The following is a 22,532-nucleotide window of genomic DNA, read 5'->3' on the forward strand; positions in this document are numbered from 1 at the left end:
TAGTGACCTGAAAATCAATAGGGGTCATCTTCCAGTCATGATCAATGTACCTATGAAGTTTCATGATCCTAGGCCTAAGCATTCTTGAGTTATCATCCGGAAGCCATCTGGTGGACGGACCGACGGACGGACAGACCAACCGACCGACATGTGCAAAACAATATACCCCCTCTTCTTCGAAAGGGGGCATAAAAATACCATGTGTCCCTGTGCAATAATTACTCAAATTGCTGATAGATTTGACATTTTGACAAGTTTATCTATGCATGTTTCATTTGATAGTATTTGATCATTTACATAATGCCTCCTAAAATACAATTAAAACATGACAAGCAACAATACCTTAGTAAATCGGACCATTTTAACACATACAAATGTGCTTGATTTGATGACAGAAATCTACTTTCACCTTCACTTTTACCTGGTTTTCAAATAATAATTTGTACAATGTAGCATTAAATGTAAATTTATATTCACTTTCGGACTTAATAACATATGAACATATAAAATATTAAACAAGCAATTCGTTGAATTGTATAATCAATATGCTTCTGGGCACAAAAGTGTTATATTTGACACTCAAACAAGAGCTGTCTCCATAGGATGATATATGCCCCCAATAAACGCTTTGATAGAAGTTATTGAAATGACCCCGTGACCTAGTTTCTGACCTGGCATGACCCATATTCGAACTTGACCTAGATGTTGTCTAGATACAACTGCTGACCAAGTTTGGTAAAGATCAGATGAAAAGTATTTAAATTAGAGAGTGGACACCATGATAAATCCTTGAATTGCACTAAGTGACCCCGTGACTTAGTTTTGACCCGGCATGACCCATATTCGAACTTGACCTAGATATTGTCTAGATACAACTTCTGACCAAGTTTGGTAAAGATCGGAAGAAAACTATTTGAATTAGAGAGCTGACACGAAAAGTGTGACAGACTGACAGACAGACTGACGGACAGTGTGAAAACTATATACCCCCTTTTCTTCGAAAGGGGCATAAAAAGCATTTTTCAAGATAAAAGGGCCATAACTCCGTTGGTGTACATTGCCATTTGGCGTGCATCATCCTCTTATCCATATATATACTCATACCAAGTTTCAATGAAATCCGCCGAAGCACTCTCAAGATATGGCTCTGGACGGACGGAAAGACGGACGGACAACGCCAAAACAATATCCCTCCGCCTATGGCGTGAGATAATAATGTGCCAAAATGGTGTCTTGACCAATGTCAATGTTAAAAGCCAGATGAGTGTTTTATGAAAATCATAACACAATTCTTGTTAATATTGAGGTGTATTATTAATTTTTCAAAAGTTTCTCATTAAAATATGAGGATAATTGGATGCAATAGAGTATGGTCAATAATAATGCATCTATTGGCAAAATTACTAACATGCTGTACATGAACAAAAACTGAACTAATAATACGGTCTGCTAACACAGTTTCACGATTTGACCAGATCACACTCGTTACACTGGAGTTGCAGTGTATTCATATTAGAATCTTGGTTTAAAATAATTTGTTTCGGCTGCAAAGGACTTACAAAAAAGCCTTGGCCTGTGAAAACAGGCATGAAGTGTATTGCCAGTATTAGCCTGTATTTTCTTGGTATTTTTGTTTAAAAAAAGTCTCTTCCAAGCAAAACTACAACTCCGAAGGAAAAAAAATGTTGCTGATAAAGCTGTGCAGATGGCATAGGCTTATATGGGATGATAATTATCACACATGCATTAAGCCCTGTTTTCCTAGAATGAGGTAGAATTAAATGTTTAAGGCATCTCCTAATGAGAAGGATAAAATATTTGCATATATTTGGAAGAGAGATTAATGTCAAAGATGAAGAAAAAATTATGGCCAAAAGATGAAACATGGACCGAATGTAGACATGCTCCATACCTTGTAGTCGGCGGCCATTGTGGAGTATGTGGTGATGACAATATCCTGGTGCTGAAGCACGTTAGTGTCTTTGACCCTGGCAGCTCCATAGTACAGGTAGATACTCAGGTGAACGTGGCGATCCACATGGACCTCAAGCTGGTCCTGAAATACAGTCAACACACAGATATTCTGATTTTATTCCAATGGTACACAAGAGACAGGTATCAAGAACACTATCTTTTTTTCGCTCAACTCAGAAGATTATAGTTGAGTATTCACTCATCATAGTATTAGGAATTAGAGTCAGCTCACAAACAAGCTCAAGCTCAAAAAAAGGGCTGTTTGTAAAACATGCATGCCCCCCATATGGGCTGTCAGTTGTAGTGGCAGCCATTGTGTGAATACGTTTTTTGTCACTGTGACCTTGACCTTTGACCTAATGTAAGATATCATCCGGAAACAATTGTACTCTTTCGAATCACTGTGACCTTGACCTTTGACCTAGTGATCTGAAAATCAATAGGGGTAATCTGCCAGTCATGATCAATGTACCTATGAAGTTTCATGATCCTAGGTGTAAGCATTCTTGAGTTATTATCCGGAAACCATTTTACTATTTCGAGTCACTGTGACCTTGACCTTGTGACCTATCAAGAGCTGTCAGAGGACAGCGTGCTCGACTATTCGAGTGCTTGACAGTATAAGGTAAGCCATCATGGGGAAATTGTTCATATTCAATAATTTATTAGACAATCTTTCAAAAATAAAAAAAGGAAAAAAAAAAATATTTTTTTTTTTTGGGGGGGGGGGGGGGGGTGAGAGGGGAGTATAATGTTGGGTGTGGTAATTTATAAGATGATGTTTAAAAAAAAAAAATTGTTTTTTTGGGGGGTGGGTTGGGGGGGGGGGGGGGTGAGAGGGGGGTATAATGTGGGGTGTGGTAATTTATAAGATGATGTTTAAAAAAATAAAAATAAAATTTGTTTTTGGGGGGTGGGTAGGGGGGGGGGGGTGAGAGGGGGGTATAATGTGGGGTGTGGTAATTTGTTTGATGTTTGAAAAAAAAATTGGGGGTGGGGGGTCGGGGGGGTAGGGGGTGAGAGGGGGGTATAATGTGGGGTGGGGTAATTTATTAGATGTTTAAAAAAAAATATTTTTTTTTTTTTGGGGGGGGGGGGGGTAGGGGGGAGTGAGGGGGTATAATGTGGGGTGTGGTAATTAATGAGATGTTTAAAAAAAATGGGGGGGTGGGGGGGGTAGGGGGGTAGGGGGGAGCTAGAGGGGTATATAATGTGGGGTGTGGCAGGGCTCAACATTAACCTAAAAACTAATCTACTTGCCCTGAACGTAAAGCCGCTTGCCCAAACACGAAATATCACATTAACTGTAAACCTCATATTTTTTTAATAAAGATCAAAATGATACACCCCAAAACCTTCTTTTTTTGGCACATTTAACAAAATGATTACAGCTATTTAATTCTAATTTAAGTCTAAATTAAAACGCTCTTTGTTCTTTTTTGCACTTGCCTAGGCGGACAACAAGATTGTAAAATAACTTGCCCGGACCCAACTTTTACTTGCCAGGGGCAATAGGACAACCATTAATGTTGAGCCCTGGTGTGGTAATTTATAAGATGTTTAAAAAGAATATTATTTTTTGGGGGGTCTGGGGTAGGGGGGTGGGGGGTGAGAGGGGGGTATAATGTGGGGTTTGGTTATTTATTTGATGTTTAACAAGATGCGTTTGTGAAACAAAATGTCCCCCTAAATGAAGTTTGACCTTGAAGGATGACCTTGACCCTTCACCACTCAAAAATGTGCAGCTCCATGAGATACACATGCATTTCAAATATAAAATTGCTAGCTTCAACATTGCAGAAGTGACATTACATGAGCAATTTTGACCCATATATTTGACCTTTAAGGATGACCTTGACCTTTCACCACTCAAAATGTGCATCTCCATGAGATACACATGCATGCCAAACATCAAGTTGCTATCTTTCATATTGCAAAAGTATTCATAAAATAAGCGATTTGGGCCACATATATTTGATCTATGACCTTGAAGGATGACATTGACCTTGACCTTTCACCACTCAAATTGTGCAGCTCCATTAGATACACATGCATGCCAAATATCAAGTTGCTGTCTTCAATATTTCAAAAGTATTCATAAAATAAGCGATTTGGGCCACATATATTTGACCTCTGACCTTGAAGGATGACCTTGACTTTGACCTTTCACCACTCAAAATGTGCAGCTCCATGAGATACACATGCATGCCAAATATCAAGTTGCTATCTTCAATATTGCAAAAGTATTCATAAAATGAGCGATTTTGGCCACATATATTTGACCTCTGACCTTGAAGGATGACCTTGACCTTTCACCACTCAAAATGTGCAGCTCCATGAGATACACATGCATGCCAAATATCAACATGCTATATTCAATACAGCAAAAGTTATTGCAAAATGTTAAAGTTGGCGTAAAACAACCAACCAACAGACCAACCAACAGACCAACCAACAGACCAACCAACAGACAGGGCAAAAACAAAATGTCCCCCAATACTATAGTGGGGGACATAAAAAAATTGGGAGGGGTGGGGGTGTAGGGGGGGTAGGGGGGAGTGAGAGGGGGGTATAATGTGGGCTGTGGTAATTTATTAGATGTTCAAAAAAAAATTGGGAGGGGGGGGGGGGTGGGGGGGGGTAGGGGGGAGTGAGAGGGGGGTATAATGTGGGGTGTGGTAATTTATTAGATGTTTAAAAAAAATTATTTTTTTTGGGGGGGGTGGGGGTGAGAGGGGGGTATAATGTGGGGTGGGGTAATTTATTAGATGTTTAAAAAAAAAATTGGGGGGGGGTGAGGTTGGGGGGGGAATATAGGTTGGGGTGATGTTGGTAGACAAGTATGCAAAATATAAAAGCAATATGTCAAGGGACAATGAAAAAAATAACAAATGATCTCACACTGACATGAACAAATATCCTCTATTTATTAAACATGAAATTTAAACTTATTGCATTTGTTTCCCCTGTATATAAGAAAGATATAATAGTGTATTACCTCCCCTGTCCTGCTTATATTTATATTAATCAACAAAATTAAACATTTACACAATATTTAATATACAAAATATACAAAAAAATCTCATATTCTGATAATATTTTTACTGATCCACTTTGTTTTACTCAAATGATGATGTTTCATTGGACTGATAATTATAGATTTAGGATTACAGACCAGTTGCTTCGGTTATATTGTTCAGAGTTCGCCCTGTTGGCCGCGTATGCGTTCTTAAGTTATCATCCAAAAACCATTTTACTATTTCGGGTCACCGTGACCTTTGACCTATTGACCTCAAAATCAATAGGGCTCATCTGTGAGTCATGATCAATATACCTATGAAGTTTCATGATCCTAGGCCCAAGCGTTCTTGAGTTATCATCCGGAAACCACCTGGTGGACGGACCGACCGACAGACCGACCGACCGACATGTGCAAAGCAATATACCCCCTCTTCTTCGAAGTGGGCATAATTATAAGCTATAGGAATATGCATATATTCCTCCTAATACTCCGGGTTGAGTCAGACTCAAAACTCAAAAAGCTTTTATTAATTCTAGATTGAGTATGATGGTCAAACTGATCTTAACAATTGAGAAAACAATCACAGTTGAGTCAGAATGTTGACTTAAGTATGCAATTGATACAAGGCCAAGCAAGTGAGGTTTGCATGTAAGCAACTACCACACAGACTCACAGAGTGCAAACCATAAGTCCCCTCTGGTGAAACTGGTAGGGGACAAAAATAAGACATATAGCTACCAACAAAATATATTTCTGCAAAACATGTCCAGCTAAGTTTCAGATAGTATCTGAAATTGCTTTTTTTTTAGTGACAGTGACCTTAACCTTTACCAAACTGGCCTCAGATGTATTTCCATTCTGAGTCTGCATATACATGTAAGCAACTTATACACACAATTTTTGTGCAATATCCCTATCAAAACCCAAGTTATTCACTAGAAAACATTTTGCTTTTGTTACTTAGGTCACCTTGGGGTAATGTATACGGTGTCTGCTTAGCAACCGGAAGGTCATTGGTCTGATACCCACTGTGGAAGAGTTCTTTATGATCTACCCAAGAAAAACCAAGTACTGGTATCTACCTAGGAATCAGACTCGAGAGTGTTTCAATAAGTATTTGGCTTTTAATGCAATATGTCTAAAATAAAAAGGTTTAAACTTTGTATTGTTACTAACCTTAACCTGACTGGCTCCAAATTCCATCTAAAGCTAGACGTAAGCTACCTACAGACACATTATCAAGGCAATACTTCTATCCAAGCTAGATGTGCATGTAAACTATCTAAAGACAATATCTAGGCAATACTTCTATCCAAGCTAGATCTGCATGTAAGCTACCTACAGACAATATCTAGGCAATACTTCTATCCAAGCTAGATCTGCATGTAAGCTACCTACAGACAATATCTAGACAACACTTCTATCCAAGCTAGATCTGCATGTAAGCTACCTACAGACAATATCTAGGCAACACTTCTATCCAAGCTAGATCTGCATGTAAGCTACCTACAGACAATATCTAGGTAATACTGCTATCCAAGCTAGATCTGCATGTAAGCTACCTACAGACAATATCAAGGTAATACTTCTATCCAAGCTAGATCTGCATGTAAGCTACGTATACACACATTATTTAGGCAATACTTCTATCCAAGCTAGATCTGCATGTAAGCTACCTACAGACAATATCTAGGCAATACTTCTATCCAAGCTAGATCTGCATGTAAGCTACCTACAGACAATATCTAGGTAATACTTCTATCCAAGCTAGATCTGCATGTAAGCTACCTTCAGACAATATCAAGGTAATGCTTCTATCCAAGCTAGATCTGCATGTAAGCTACATATACACACATTATTTAGGCAATACTACTATCCAAGCTAGATCTGCATGTAAGCTACCTACAAACAATATCAAGGTAATACGTCTATCCAAGCTAGATTTGCATGTAAGCTACATATACACACATTATCTAGGTAATACTTCTATCCAAGCTAGATCTGCATGTAAGCTACATATACACACATTATCTAGGCAATACTTCTATCCAAGCTAGATCTGCACGTAAGCTACATTTAGACACATTATCTAGGCAATACTTCTATCCAAGCAAGATGTGCATGTAAACTATCTACAGACACATCATCTTGGAAATACTTCTATCCAAGCTAGATGTGCATGTAAACTATCTACAGTCACATCATCTTGGAAATACTTCTATCCAAGCTAGATCTGCATGTAAGCTACCAACAGACAATATCTAGGTAATACTTCTATCCCAGCTAGATGTGCATGTAAGCTATCTACAGACAATATCTAGGTAATACTTCTATCCAAGCTAGATCTGCATGTAAGCTACATATAGACACATTATCTAGACAATACTTCTATCCAAGCTAGATCTGCATGTAAGCTACATATACACACATTATCTACGCAATACTTCTATCCAAGCTAGATCTGCATGTAAGCTACATATAGATGATATCTAGGCAATACTTCTATCCAAGCTAGATCTGCATGTAAGCTACATATAGACGATATCTAGGCAATACTTCTATCCAAGCTAGATGTGCATGTAAGCTACCTACAAACAATATCTAGGCAATACTTCTATCCAAGCTAGATCTGCACGTAAGCTACATATAGACAAATTATCTAGACAATACTTCTATCCAAGCTAGATCTGCATGTAAGCTACATATACACACATTTTCTAGGCAATACTTCTATCCAAGCTAGATCTGCATGTAAGCTACATATAGATGATATCTAGGCAATACTTCTATCCAAGCTAGATGTGCATGTAAACTATCTACAGACAATATCTAGGCAATACTTCTATCCAAGCTAGATCTGCATGTAAGCTACCTACAGACACATTTTCTAGGCGATATCTCCATCCAAACTGAGTGAGCATTAATGCTTTTCAATCTGCTATTAGAACTTCATTTAAAATTTAAAACCACTTCAAAGCATAAGTTACAAAAGAACTTGAATTATGCATTTTAAACAAATATCACAACTTTATATTTTTTTAATATTTCAGCATTTAAGCAAAGCAAAGAGAAAGAGCACATACAAACTTCACAACTGAATTCTCCACTAAGTATTCTGCACTTAAAAAATACTCATTATTTTTATATTCATTTGATTACTTCAACATTGTTAAAATCATGTTTAACTAGAAATGGCGCGGCAGAGGCCGACGCGTATTCCCACGCCGCATGTTTGACCCAGGGGCGCCCCATGATTGGTAATGGGTCCATGCATAGTTGAGATTGACCGAATTGTCATAAGAGAAGTTCAGTATCAATTAGAAGTGAATCGGTGTAGATATGACGAAATTATAGTAAAAGACAATTTTGGGTGGGTGTGGCCTATTATGGGCTGGGCGCCCCAGGGTTGGTAATGGGGCCATGCATAGCTGAGATTGACCGTATTGTCATAAGAGAGGTTCAGTATCAATTTGAAGTGAATCGGTGTAGAAATGAAGAAATTATAGTAAAAGGCAATTTTGGGTGGGCGTGGCCTATGTGGGCGGGGTGCCCTAAGGTTGGTAATGGGGCCATGCATAGCTGAGATTGACCGTATTGTCATAAGAGAGGTTCAGTATCAATTTGAAGTGAATCAGTGTAGAAATGAAGAATTAATAGTAAAAGGCAATTTTGGGTGGGCGTGGCCTATGTGGCCGGGCGCCCCAGGGTTGGAAATGGGGACATGCATATTTGAGATTGACCTTAGTGTCATAAGAGAGGCTCAGTATCAATTTGAAGTAAATCGGTGCAGAAATGAAGAAGTTAATGTAAAATAACATAAAATAATGAGTGAAAATCTCTGACCCGGCCCCGCCCCACCCCCATAACTTTTGACCCAGGGGTCAGATCAAAATTCCGTCACTGTCACCGTCGCACATATGCTCATAGCTACCTTGTATGTAAGTTTCAAGGTTCTAGTGCTAATAGTGTAGGAGGAGCAGGTGGCCAGGACGGAGGGACGGACGGACAGACGCACATCAATACAATATCCCCACGTTTTTCGGAGAAAAGTGAACATAAATAATAAAGTATAATAATACTTACATATAAATAAGGAATATCTACCATTTAAACAATAAATTGTGCTTACAAGTTAAAACAAAATTGCAGGTTAAAAGAAACGTTTGTTTAACTCATGTCACAAAATAAAAATTAAGTCATTTATAACAGGAATTCATGTCATTAAACATTAAACACTCAATTGATCTGTTAATCATCCAATTTTTTTTTTAAATATGTACTGTGTAACAAAGTAATCTCTTTATTAAAGGAAATGTCATGTCCTATTTAAATGTTTTCTTCTCAAACATTGCACAAAATACCTGCTTTAATGAATATTAATATACTACAAATATAACTGTTTATTAACAGAAACAAATTTTTAAACAAAAAATGCCAGTCAGCGTCAGAGGTTTTCATGGGATTCGAACCCACAAAGAACTAAGTGACAGTTAGTTTTTGATTCCATTCAAAGCGAAGTAACCTCTCGACTAAGCTGGCACAGAACACACATGCTGTCAATATTGGCTTTATATCTATCATCTAAAAATAGCACATACTGTACACACTGACAGTGCAGTTAACAACTCAATCTATGTGCAGAAAGCTTTTCTATCTCTTATGACAGGATTAAATCCATTTAAAGTAATGAATAACAACAGGACTTAAAGCAACATAACTTAGTTCACAACACTTATATTAAATACTCATTAAAATTGCATACTTCACATTTATATTTTTTAAGAACACCACATGTCTGTAAACAGCTTTGAGAGTGAAATTGGTACAATGTACTCCTACACCCCACAAAAGTATCACACCATAAGTTTTAATTTGCTTTTCTTTACAGAAATCCATAGACAATCAGAAATGACCAAGGAAGCCGTCGCTGACCACCAAGGCCTGTGGTTTAATCAAAGAGATCATAGCCACATTTCATCATAAGTCTATGGACATAAGTCCACAGGTAAGTAATGAAACCTACCGTTGACAAATTTGAATAGGAAAAAAATGGTATATAAACTATTGGAAAAAAACTTTCATCAAATCAATTAATTAAGCTATAACAAACAAATTATATCATATGTTCAATTACCATGAAACAAACATAAATTCTTGCCAGAAAAATAGATAATCAGAGACTTTTATTTATAAAAATTACTTCCCTTGAAACTGATAGTCTCCCATATAACAAATTTCTATTTATAGTAACAAGTAGCTATATATGAACCATTATTGGGACTGTAACATAACAGGTAACTTTAAACTACCAAAAATATGCTCACAGGTATGATTGTGTTATTGGCTTGACCATTACAATTTATGTAGGAAATAGTGTTAAATATCAATCTCATTTTCTCAAGCAACCCTGTTGGGATACAACAATGAAATAACTGTTGGGTATGATTATTTATTATTGAAGCCTTTTCTGATGTTTTGGAGGAAAAGTGACTGCATTCTGGGAAGTTGGCAATGTTAAGGAGTGAAATTTACTGTTAACACCAATTAATTAGAATTGAGAAACACACATAGTGTAAATGTCACTTAAAAGTGTGGAAAACAAATCATTCTAATAAGGCTACTTGATCCAATTGTAAACAGAGACAGAATATTGTCAGTCCCCCAACACAACTCACCATCCAATTGCTGAGCACAGACAAAGGGCAGACAATTAGAGTACTTCTTGGTCCAGAGACAGCAGTGCGTCCAGTTGCTTCCCCTACATCTTGAACCACTGTTAGACATGTGTGTAAAATTAGTAAAATATACCTGTCTGTCTTCACTGCCACACTGGCAACATAATGCCATGCTTGATAAACATAGCTGTAATACCAGCTGAGATAAATACAAACATCATGTTGTTAACAATTGTTCTTAACAATGTGATTGTTATTTACTTAATGTTAAACATAACAGTAAGCCAGTTAATTAAATTTTGCTCGGCATGTTTCCTTAACATTATATATATAATCGAAAATAGATCTTGTCTCATAGTATTCTAGCTAACTTAGATTAAAACATTCATGTCTCTTCTAGATTGTTCTTACCAGGTTCATGGTAATTCCTTGGAACCACTGTAGCCAAATCATCTAACAGAGCTGCTGCAAAGTACAAAATGCTGTGATGATAGTTGACAGTTTATTTAAGAGGGCCAAGGAGGCTCTTCATCGCTCACCTGAGTTCAAGGACACCGATTGTTGAAGACTTGACCTGGTTACCAACTTTTTGACACAACTTGACCAAGATTCAAATATGGTCTTCATATAGCTATAATTAACGTTCTGTCAAGCTTCACAGTCATAAATGTGGCCTCTAGAGTGGAAACAAGCTTTTCTTAAACATTAGAAATGGTGACCTAGTTTTCAAATGCACCTGATACCGATTCAAACTTTGCCTCTAAAATTTGAAAATAAACATTCTGACCAAGCTTTATGAAAGCGGAGTCAAAATTGACGCCTCTAGAGTGGTACATGTAATAAGGTTTTTCTAAGAGTTAATCTCATGACTATAGATGGTAAAACCTTTAACCAGACTCCAACTGGACCTAGATATTGTCAACAATAACATTCTTACCAAATTTAAACACGATTGAGTCATAAATTTGGCCTCCAGAATGGTTGCAATGTTTTTATAAGATTTGACCAGGGGACCTAGTTTTTTTAATGTGCATGACCCAAATCTGATTTGTGCCTAAGAATGATAAATATAAAGATTCTGACAAAGTTTCATCAAGATTGAATAAACAAGAGCTGTCACCATAGGATGACTTATGCCCCCTATAAACGCTTGATAGAAGTTATGAGCTTTTTTCTAAACCTTAACGCAGATTTTGAAACCTAAACGTGGACCCTAAGTTCAAGGTCAAGGTCACAGGGGTCTATATTTGTGTGCGTATGGAAAGGCCTTGTCCATATACACATGCATACCAAATATGAAGGTTATATCTCAAGGGACATAGAAGTTATGAGCATTTTTCGAAACCTAAACCCAGACCCTAACTTCAAGGTCAAGGTCACAGGGGTCAAAATTTTTGTGCGTATGGAAAGGCCTTGTCCATATACACATGCATACCAAATATGAAGGTTATATGTCAAGGGACATAGAAGTTATGATCATTTTTCGAAACCTAAACGCAAAGTGTGATGGAAAGACGGACAGACAGACGGACATACAGACAGACGGACGGACAGATGGACAGACAGACGGACAGTCCGATCACTATATGCCCCCTTTTCTCCGAAAGGGGGCATAAACATTTGCCTCTAAGATGGCAGCCAGCTTAAAGTTGATGCCAGGCGCCACACAAAGGGTGATCACAATAATTTAGCTGGGGCACTGTGTCTTGAGGTTTGTTTAAAATTGAACAACACTCAAATTTTGTAAATGGATTTTCCCACACGAAAAATGCATCATTCTAAAATGTTACAGTTAATTAATATGACAATTAAAATTAACAAAAAGACACAATAATAACAAATATTGCAGTAGGCGAGATGCAGAAAATGTGAGCCCCCTCGATAAAAACAAGAGCACCGCATAACGGGTGCCACGCTCGGCTGCAAAAGCTTGTCAGATTTTTTTTTTTAAAGGTCACAGTGACCTTGACCTTTGACCTAGTGACCCAAAAATGGGTGTGGCGTGTAGAACTCATCAAGGTGCATCTTCATATGAAGTTTCAAAGTTGTAGGTGGAAGCATTTTGATTTTAGAGCCTATGTTAAAGTTTTATATTAGAGGTCACAGTGACCTTGAGTTTTGACCTAGTGACCCAAAAATGGGTGTGGCGTGTAGAACTCATCAAGGTGCATCTACATATGAAGTTTCAAAGTTGTAGGTGGAAGCACTTTGATTTTAGAGCCTGTGTTAAAGTTTTATATTAGAGGTCACAGTGACCTTGACCTTTGACCTAGTGACCCAAAAATGGGTGTGGCGTGTAGAACTCATCAAGGTGCATCTACATATGAAGTTCAAAGTTGTAGGTGGAAGCACTTTGATTTTAGAGCCAATGTTAAGGTTTTAGCACGACGCCTACGGCGGACGGGGGATGAGCTGGCTATGACAATACCTCGGGTTTTCTCCGAAAACAGCCGAGCTAAAAATGATCATGAACATATTTTATATGTTCATTTCCTATCTATATGATCCTAAACAGAACAATTAAATACAAAATCTAACATACTTTTCGGCCATGCTCTGTGAAAAGGGGTTTAACGCATGTTCGTAAAGTGTCGTCCCAGATAAGCCTGTGCAGTTTGCACAGGCTCATCAGTAACATCACTTTCTGCTTTTATGATATATTTTGTTTCCAGAAAGTCCCTTCTTAGGAAAAGTCAATTTTTTGTGAAAAGTGTTCTCCCTGATTAGCCTGATCTGACTCAACAGGCTAATCTGAAACCACACTTAACGCACATGCATAAAAACCCCTTTTCACATAGTGATGCTCATTTGCAAATCTATTAAATTAAATTTATTTATATTATACACTTATATCATTAACATATGACCAACATAAGCAGTACTAAATTACTCAAGTTTCTGAAGAAAGTACATTTACATGCAAAGTTACTTTTTTTTTAAAGTATTCTTTATACTTTTTTAAAAATACCCAGTTACAAAGATAGGGTAACCAGTTCTCGTCATAAAGCTTCGTTTTCTATTTGCTGACAAACAATATGGCTATTTCATCACTATAAGCATTTTTACCTTTGAAACAAGATATGTGTATGTCAGAAACACAATGCCCCCTAATGCGCCGCTTTTTTTGTTAACCTTTGACCTTGAAGGATGACCTTGACCTTTCACCACTCAAAATGTGCAGCTCCATGAGATACACATGCATACCAAATATGAAGTTGCTATGTTGAATATTTAAAAAGTTATTGCAAAACTGTACTGTACAGTAAAGTTTTGGGACAGAATTTGTATGCCCTTTGACCTTGAAGGATGACCTTGACCTTTCACCACTCAAAATGTGCAGCTCCATGAGATACACATGCATGCCAAATATGAAGTTGCTATGTTGAATATTTAAAAGGTTATTGCAAAACTTTACTGTACAGTAAAGTTTTGGGACAGAATTTGTATGCCCTTTGACCTTGAAGGATGACCTTGACTTTTCACCACTCAAAATTTGCAGCTCCATGAGATACACATGCGTGCCAAATATCAAGTTGCTGTGTTCAATATTTCAAAAGTTATTGCAAAACTTTACTGTACAGTAAAGTTTTGGGACAGAATGACGACAGAAAGAGAAAGAAAGACAGGCCAAAAACAATATACCCCCGATCTATCGATCCGGGGGCATAAAAAGTATTTCATTTCTTCAAGTTAAAATCTGGATGGAGAGTATAATAAGAAACTATTCTATGACACAACATGAAACAAGGGAAACAAACAACTAATAAAGCCATGCATTTATAAGCTACAAACCTTGTTTTGAAGGCAACGGATTGTGCAAGTCAGGTAACACATCCTCATCAGCACCTACATAGCAAACTGTGCAAAAACAACCATCATGTTTACTTTCACGCTGGCAACCACACATTTTACAAAGTATTATTTTCATTCCATCATTCGGAATCGACATCAAACATTCCCAAATATAATAAGTAGAATTTCTAAAATAATTAAACTATCAATTGAAACTTGATAAACATGGGTTTTTAATTTCAGTTTCTGTTCAAATTTTTTCACCATATTTGTTTTTCCAGAAAACTTCACCCTTTTAACTTGCCGGCTGAAAAGGATTTGGGCAACATACCAAATTTCCAGTAACAGTAGGTGTGAATGAGGTAGCAACAGTTTTAATAGCAATTGAATTCAAAAAGTCAGTTAAGAGTAAAATAATTTATTCACTGCTCAAATAGCCCTTTGCAAATGAAAAATGTGGGGAACTATTCACAAATGTATTTTGTTTATATGCTAGGGGCACATTTATAAGGGAGAGAGCATTCATGATCAGGATAAAGACGTATATTTTGGGCATCAAAAGACGTAATTTTGGGCATCAAAAGCCAATAACTCAATCAAGCATTTATTTACACTTCCCATAAGTTAAAATGTTTGTGAACATTCAACATTAAACAACATGGAAATAACAAAAACAGCCATAGTGTAGTAATGGTGTTTTATATTTTTAAACAGTTTTTTGGATTATACAATAATAAATCATGTTTGAATAATGAATGAAATCCTTTATTTTATAGTACAAAATAGAACACTTTAAACAGAATCCCCAATTCATGTTTATGAAGACAGACTTATAATTATATGTGTTTTCAAACAACAATGATATTAATATTTGGGTCTTGCACTGAGAAAATGGGGCTTAATGCTTGTGCGTAAAGTGTCGTCCAAGATTAACCTGTGCAGTAAGCACAAGCTAAGAATGGACGACACTTTCCACTTAAACTGAATGTTCACTAAAAATTAATTTCCTTTAACCCAAAAGTCCCATACAAGTGTAGAGTGTGTGCCCTGATAAGACTGTGCAGACTGCAAGGCTTATCTAAGACAACACTTTATGCACATGCATTAATTAAGCCCAGTTTTCACAAAAGCAAGACCCTTTTTTAAGAACCTAGATGCCAACCTTCTGTGAGTTTTGGTTGGTCTAAATCAGGTAGGTCATCCACTTCTGGACTAGAATCCACACAAACTACAGAAATAAACAGTCATATAAACACCAAATGAAGCACTTCACAGAAGGGGTGAATGAATAAATAGTTACAATTTAATATGGACATGTGTAAAAAAAACAATTTATTTGTAATTTAGTGTTGTATATTGGTAAATAAACTATTATTATGATTTATTGAGTGCAGGAATTAAATAAAAAAACGGAAGTGAGTTTTTAATTGACCAATAAATAATGATAATTCTTTTTTATATTCTAACAAGAATTGCTAGTTTGTATGACAAATTGCATTTGTGGCTAAATCGTATAAGGACATCCACTAAAATTAGTGTCCCACGAAATATAATGGTTCCAAAGTAAGAGCAATAACCAATGCATGCCTAGGGCATGTAAGACATACATTCAGACATGTATATGTTCGGTTTTATAGTTTTTCCTTACTAAAATACAATTATCAATATGGTGTTCATGTGTGTGTTTGAAAACAATGTGTTCTAGGCAGTGCTTACAAGAAGGGAAAACTAGTGCAAAGAACAATTTTAAACAAAAGCATGCAAATAGAAGTTATTTAAAGCTTTTTTTTCACTGCTCATTCAAGATGATGTTTTAACTTAGCTAATTATTGGTCAATACTTAATTTTCATTTTATTAAAATCTCAATCAGCATTTTAGTTACTGACTTTTCAGGGAGTTTCACTGTTTGCTCAACCATTTAATTAACTTTTCCACAAATCTTGTCCAAAGTCTTACATCATATACTGTTAAAAAGATGCCAAATTTCAGATCTAAGAAATACATCTAATTCCTTGAATTCACTACATTTCATGCCAACTAAGTCGAATGAATCTACAGAATAACAAGAAAGCTTACTGATTTCCTGACTATCACAGCTTGAAGTTACTTTCTTCCGACTGTTCAAAGTTCCTGGACGTATCTTGCTATCTTTGGCACAAGTTGTCTTTTCCTCATCTTGCACTTTCAGTTGTAGGCTGGTGTCGGAGTCAGGGGCTGGTGTCCGGAGAATGGTGGGATCCGCAGGGGCAGTATTGCTCTCTCTAGGGGCTTCGGAACATCCCTGGGAAGACACAAGGGTCCTTGTTGCAGGCTGATTGGCTATTTGAGCTACCATGGCTGTTTTGGCATTACCAGAAACATTAGCATCCACACCAATAACAGCAGGGGGCTCACTAGTCTTCAACACATCTGCTTTAGACTCATCTACTGGGTAACCATCACTAGAAACCTTAGCATCATTTTGCTGCTTGCATTCTGCCATTGCGCTGTTTTGGCCCTTTTTACCTTTGCCCTTTTGAACATTTGTCCCTGACACAAGTGCTTTACCTTTCATACGCTCTTTTATGGTGGGAACCACTGCCAGCGCCTTCACTACAATCAATAATTATTGACACTGTTAAACTTAAATTTAGATATAAAATAATTATAGATACCTGAAAAACACATACAATAATGCAAAACTTACGATGTTTGTGTTCATTGAATAATAAACTTCAAACCAATAATTCATACAAAGAAATCAAGATTGATTATTAAGACTGCATGAAGAACATAACCACAGAAGTTGCTTTTTTTTCAAAAAGAACATTTAGTTTTGAACATCTTAACAAAATTTAATACATTAACATTAGGTCATTAAAGCTGCATTCATCTTCAATGTTATTTGTAGTGTCGCTAGCTGAATTACTTTTATCATATACAGTAAAGCTTTCTGAAATAAATGTTGTATGCAGCAATATTAAATGCCTGAAAAGTTTAAATATACTTCCAGTATTTTATCAGACAATATAATGTTAAAGTCCTATTCTAGTTTCTGTTATTCTTCTTTGCATGTAAAAATCATTTCGTACATAACAAAAACTAAAACATATATCAATAAAACTTGTTCATGTAGCTATCTGAAGAACAACTTGAGTGAACTTTTGTGGACAGTTATTTTTAAATTGTCTGATGAATAACAAAGTTGCATTCCTCACAAGCTTGTGCACATGCATGCACTAACTCACTAACATACTAATGCATGCACTAACTCACTAACATACTAATGCATGCACTAACTCACTAACATACTAATGCATGCACTAACTCACTAACATACTAATGCATGCACTAACTCACTAACATACTAATGCATGCCCTAACTCACTAACATACTAATGCATGCACTAACTCACTAACATACTAATGCATGCACTAACTCACTAACATACTAATGCATGCACTAACTCACTAACATACTTATGCATGCACTAACTCACTAACATACTAATGCATGCACTAACTCACTAACATACTAATGCATGCACTAACTCACTAACATACTAATGCATGCACTAACTCACTAACATACTAATGCATGCACTAACTCACTAACATACTAATGTATGCACTAACTCACTAACATACTAATGCATGCACTTACTCACTAACATACTAATGCATGCTCTAACTTACTAACATACTAATGCATGCACTAACTCACTAACATACTAATGCATGCACTAACTCACTAACATACTAATGCATGCACTAACTCACTAACATACTAATGCATGCACTAACTCACTAACATACTTATGCATGCACTAACTCACTAACATACTAATGCATGCACTAACTCACTAACATACTAATGCATGCACTGACTCACTAACATACTAATGCATGCACTTACTCACTAACATACTAATGCATGCACTTACTCACTAACATACTAATGCATGCACTAACTCACTAACATACTAATGCATGCACTAACTCACTAACATACTAATGCATGCACTTACTCACTAACATACTAATGCATGCACTAACTCACTAACATACTAATGCATGCACTAACTCACTAACATACTTATGCATGCACTAACTCACTAACATACTAATGCATGCACTAACTCACTAACATACTAATGCATGCACTAACTCACTAACATACTAATGCATGCACTAACTCACTAACATACTAATGCATGCGTGCATGCTTGCCCACTAATACACTTGTCCATTGTGAATTCTATTGTGTGCTCTCGACATACAGGTTTGAAAATAAAACACCTACATTCATTCATTTGTAAGATTTCCTGCAAAAAACGTCACTACAATATGACTGAACAATGTAGTTTTGTATCCACTCTCTGGTGTATATACCTTTTTTCTTTGGTGTTTCTTCGTTTATCAGATAGTCTTCATCACTACTGTAAGTATATCTCACAGGTCTTTTCACACTTCTGCAAAGGGAAACAGGAATCTTGTTATGGAAGGTCAAAGATTATCCATTATGTAAATCATCATAGGAGCCTCACTCTGGGAAAATGGGGCTTAACCCTTTGAATGCTGGGAAATTTGTCTTCTGCTAAAATGTCGTCTGCTGAATTTCTAAAATTAGCATATTCTTCGATTTTTTTCAAAGAATACTATCAGAATAGCAAACAGTTTGGATCCTGATGAGACGCCACGTTCTGTGGCGTCTCATCTGGATCCAAACTGTTTGCAAAGGCCTTCAAAATTCGGTTCCCGTACTGAAAGGGTTAAAGCAAGTGTGTAGTGTAGTCTCAGATTTGCACAGGCTAAATAGGGACAACACTTTTTGCTTTATTGAATTTTTTGTCTAAAGTAAGTCTCTTCTAAATGAAAAATGCTGTTTAGGCCAAGAGTGTTGTCCCTGATTATGCACATGCATTAAGCCCAGTTTTCCCATAACGAGCTCATATATGGGTGTAGAGTTTTTATAAGTTGACATCATTACACAATTACAACACACTGTGTGTACAACATCACCTTGTAGGCCTAGAGCTTCGTCGGCAGGCTACAGGGCTGCCCTTGCTACTCCTGCCTTTATGGGCAACTAAGGGACTGAAATTGGGGTCCTCTTTCAGAGTCATCACTTTTTCACTCAATGTTGGTTCTTCTTCTTCCTCTTCTAAACAGAATTAACTGGATTGTTTACTTTAGTATGAAATGACATAAAATGTCACACCAGATTTGCCTGTGCAGTCTGCAATTCCAATTAGCGACAACACTTTCCCCCTAAACTGGAATATCTTATACAATAGACCTCCTTGAAGCATTAAGCCCAAAATGACACTAAAATATTCAACAACCAAGTTCTAATGAAGACAGCCAATCAAGCGAATTCTGTGACAGCAACAACTAAACAGACAAGACGACCTCACCACCAAAAGGGAAAATTACCAAGGCAGTCCAAGAGACGGCAATATACCCCGCTGAGATTTGTTTGACCTTTATGTGGTGACATTGATTATGTGCCAGCGTGATTGACTCATGAATTCTGTTTACCTATATGACATTAACTTTTCATGAAAGTGCTTCGATGGGTATTGAAGATCAGTCTCTGCTTAAGTGATATTTCGATTACTGGCCACAAAGTCTGGTAATCTAATATTACTACTGACCTTGACTTTATTAAACTGGCCAGTCAGATACAAGTAAAGTACTTTACCACAATTTTCATCGGCCATGAGGGACAGTATTCTAGTAAAGGTACCAGCCCTTCCACACATTTACTGAAATTGTCTGAGGTCTGCCAGACTTTTACCAAGATAGAATTCTCTACTGGAACAACCCAGTGAGCCACAAGCTGGATGTCTCACCTGCAAAAGATACTGCCTATACAAAGATCAGTAGGGCACTTGTTCATTTTTAATGGATCAAATGAAGGGATTGTATGTACAGCTTCTTACATACCTAAGATATTGGAGGAAAGGTCAAATAAGATTCAAATAAACAGTTTTTATTGTTTTTCTTGGTGTTTAACTATTTCATTTTTTAGCCTGTAATAGGACATTTTCAGAAGTCCTGTGGAACACAACACAGTTTTCATTCACCTGATGTGCTATTATCACCACTGTCCCCCGTATCAGCGCTTTCTGCCGACATGTCAATAAGTTCCTGTAGAGATCTTGGCACATGTGTTTCATCATCGATGAAGTTCTTGTTATCTTTTTGTCGAGCAGGCTTCTTATCTGGCAGGCTTCCAACATCTTCACACCCGCTTGACAGCAGGCTCTGAACGAAATTAAAATTAAGTATTTTAATTATCAGTATCTTCATTTGATAGCAATCTTACTAAGTATTATGATATTAAATACCGCTAGTTACGTATGTTGTTTTAATGTACCATACCACGCAACTTCCGAGCAATAGCATTTAATTTTTGTAATGACTGTTTGCTTGTTGTTTTGAAATTAAATAAGTTCGATAATTGGCTTTCTTAATTAAAACATGCCTAAGAAGGTGGTGATGGCATCGTTGATATAGTCAATTACTAATACTATTATTCAATTCTGATAAAACAAATACAACATTAACTGATTTAAGGTAGCGCCACTGTAATGGGCACCTTTCCAAATATAATCTAATGTATTATTTTCTTAATCAGCATCATTTCACTGAACTACATGCACATTTTTAGGTAGGCTTTCCATGCTTTAAAAAAAAACAACAGTAGAATTGCAATAACTCGAGCTGGCGATTTCTCGAAAACTGGCGATTACTCGAGTATTACAGGAAGTCCCTAACATTTTCCTTTAATTTCTATAAAACAAGGGCTGTTTGTAAAACATGCATGCCCCCCTATATGGGCTATAAGTTGTAGTAGCAGCCATTGTGTGAATACGTTTTTTGTCACTGTGAACGGTGGTGGTGGTGGTGGTGGTGGTGGTGGTGGTGGTTGTGGTGGTGGTGGTGATGGTGGTGGTGGTGGTGGTGGTGGTGCACTAGTAGTAGTAGTAGTAGTAGTAGTAGTAGTAGTAGTAGTAGTAGTAGTAGTAGTAGTAGTAGTAGTAGTAGTAGTAGTAGTAGTAGCAGTAGTAGCAGTAGTAGTAGTAGTAGCAGTAGAAGTAGTAATAGCAGTAGTAGTAGTAGCAGTAGCAGTAGCAGTAGTAGTAGTAGTAGTAGTAGTAGTAGTAGTAGTAGTAATAGTAGTAGAAGTAGTAGTAGTAGTAGTAGTAGTAGTAGTAGTAGCAGAAGAAGTAGTAGTAGTAGTAGAAGTAGTAGTAGTAGTAGCAGCAGCAGCAGCAGCAGCTGCAGTAGCAGCAGCAGCAGCAGCAGCAGCAGCAGTAGTAGTAGTAGTAGTAGTATGCATTACAAAAATGCAGTAAGCCTTACATTTGGTAAAATTTAAATATATTACAAGGGAGGCAAATGCAGTAACAATAAATTTAAACTTATTGCATTTGTTTCCCCTGTATATAACAAAGATATAATAGTGTATTACCTCCCCTGTCCTGCTTATATTTATATTAATCAACAAAATTAAACATTAACACAATATTTAATATACAAAATATACAAAAAATCTCATATTCTGATAATATTTTTACTGATCCACTGTATTTTACTAAAAGGATGATGTTTCATTGGACTGATAATTATAGATTTAGGATTACAGACCAGTTGCTTCAGTAATATTGTTCAGAGTTTGCCCTGTTGGCCGCGTATGCATTCTTGAGTTATCATTCAAACAAGAGTGCCAAACTGTCACAAGATACGCCCGTTTTAAGACTTTGGACAACTTGATAACTTTACCATGACCCATATTTGAACTTGACCTACATATCATCTAGACACAACTTCTGACCAAAGTTGGTGAAGATCTGATGAAAACTACTTCAATTAGAGAGCAGACACCATGCTAAATGCTTGAAATGCACTACGGGACCTCGTGACCTAGTTTTTAACCTGGCAAGACCCATATTTGAACTTGACCTACATGTAGATATTGTCTAGACACAACTTCTGACCAAAGTTGGTGAAGATCGGATGAAAACTACTTCAATTAGAGAGCACTTGCTAAATGCTTGAAATGGTTTAAGTGACCCTGTGA

At 36.8% G+C, this 22,532-nt stretch overlaps 1 protein-coding gene across 7 annotated transcripts in view; it reads right to left on the minus strand.

The window, feature by feature from the left end:
* Window positions 1-22,532, minus strand: part of LOC127875316 (helicase-like transcription factor) — a 68,952-nt gene that overhangs the window by 20,979 nt on the left and 25,441 nt on the right. For 3 of the 7 annotated variants that reach the window (XM_052420286.1, XM_052420287.1, XM_052420292.1), the window contains exons 9-17: window positions 20,533-20,713; window positions 19,466-19,607; window positions 18,836-18,915; window positions 16,541-17,056; window positions 15,626-15,691; window positions 14,464-14,529; window positions 11,083-11,136; window positions 10,672-10,769; window positions 1,913-2,056 (exon numbers count right to left, since the gene is read on the minus strand). In XM_052420286.1, coding sequence (XP_052276246.1) covers window positions 1,913-2,056; window positions 10,672-10,769; window positions 11,083-11,136; window positions 14,464-14,529; window positions 15,626-15,691; window positions 16,541-17,056; window positions 18,836-18,915; window positions 19,466-19,607; window positions 20,533-20,713 — 1,347 coding nt within the window. The remainder of the gene's footprint in view (window positions 1-1,912; window positions 2,057-10,671; window positions 10,770-11,082; window positions 11,137-14,463; window positions 14,530-15,625; window positions 15,692-16,540; window positions 17,057-18,835; window positions 18,916-19,465; window positions 19,608-20,532; window positions 20,714-22,532) is intronic. The other 4 variants (XM_052420288.1, XM_052420291.1, XM_052420290.1 and 1 more) reach the window with 4 other exon arrangements.

Source organism: Dreissena polymorpha, chromosome 3 (assembly GCF_020536995.1).
Source record: "Dreissena polymorpha isolate Duluth1 chromosome 3, UMN_Dpol_1.0, whole genome shotgun sequence".
Taxonomy (NCBI): domain Eukaryota; kingdom Metazoa; phylum Mollusca; class Bivalvia; order Myida; family Dreissenidae; genus Dreissena; species Dreissena polymorpha.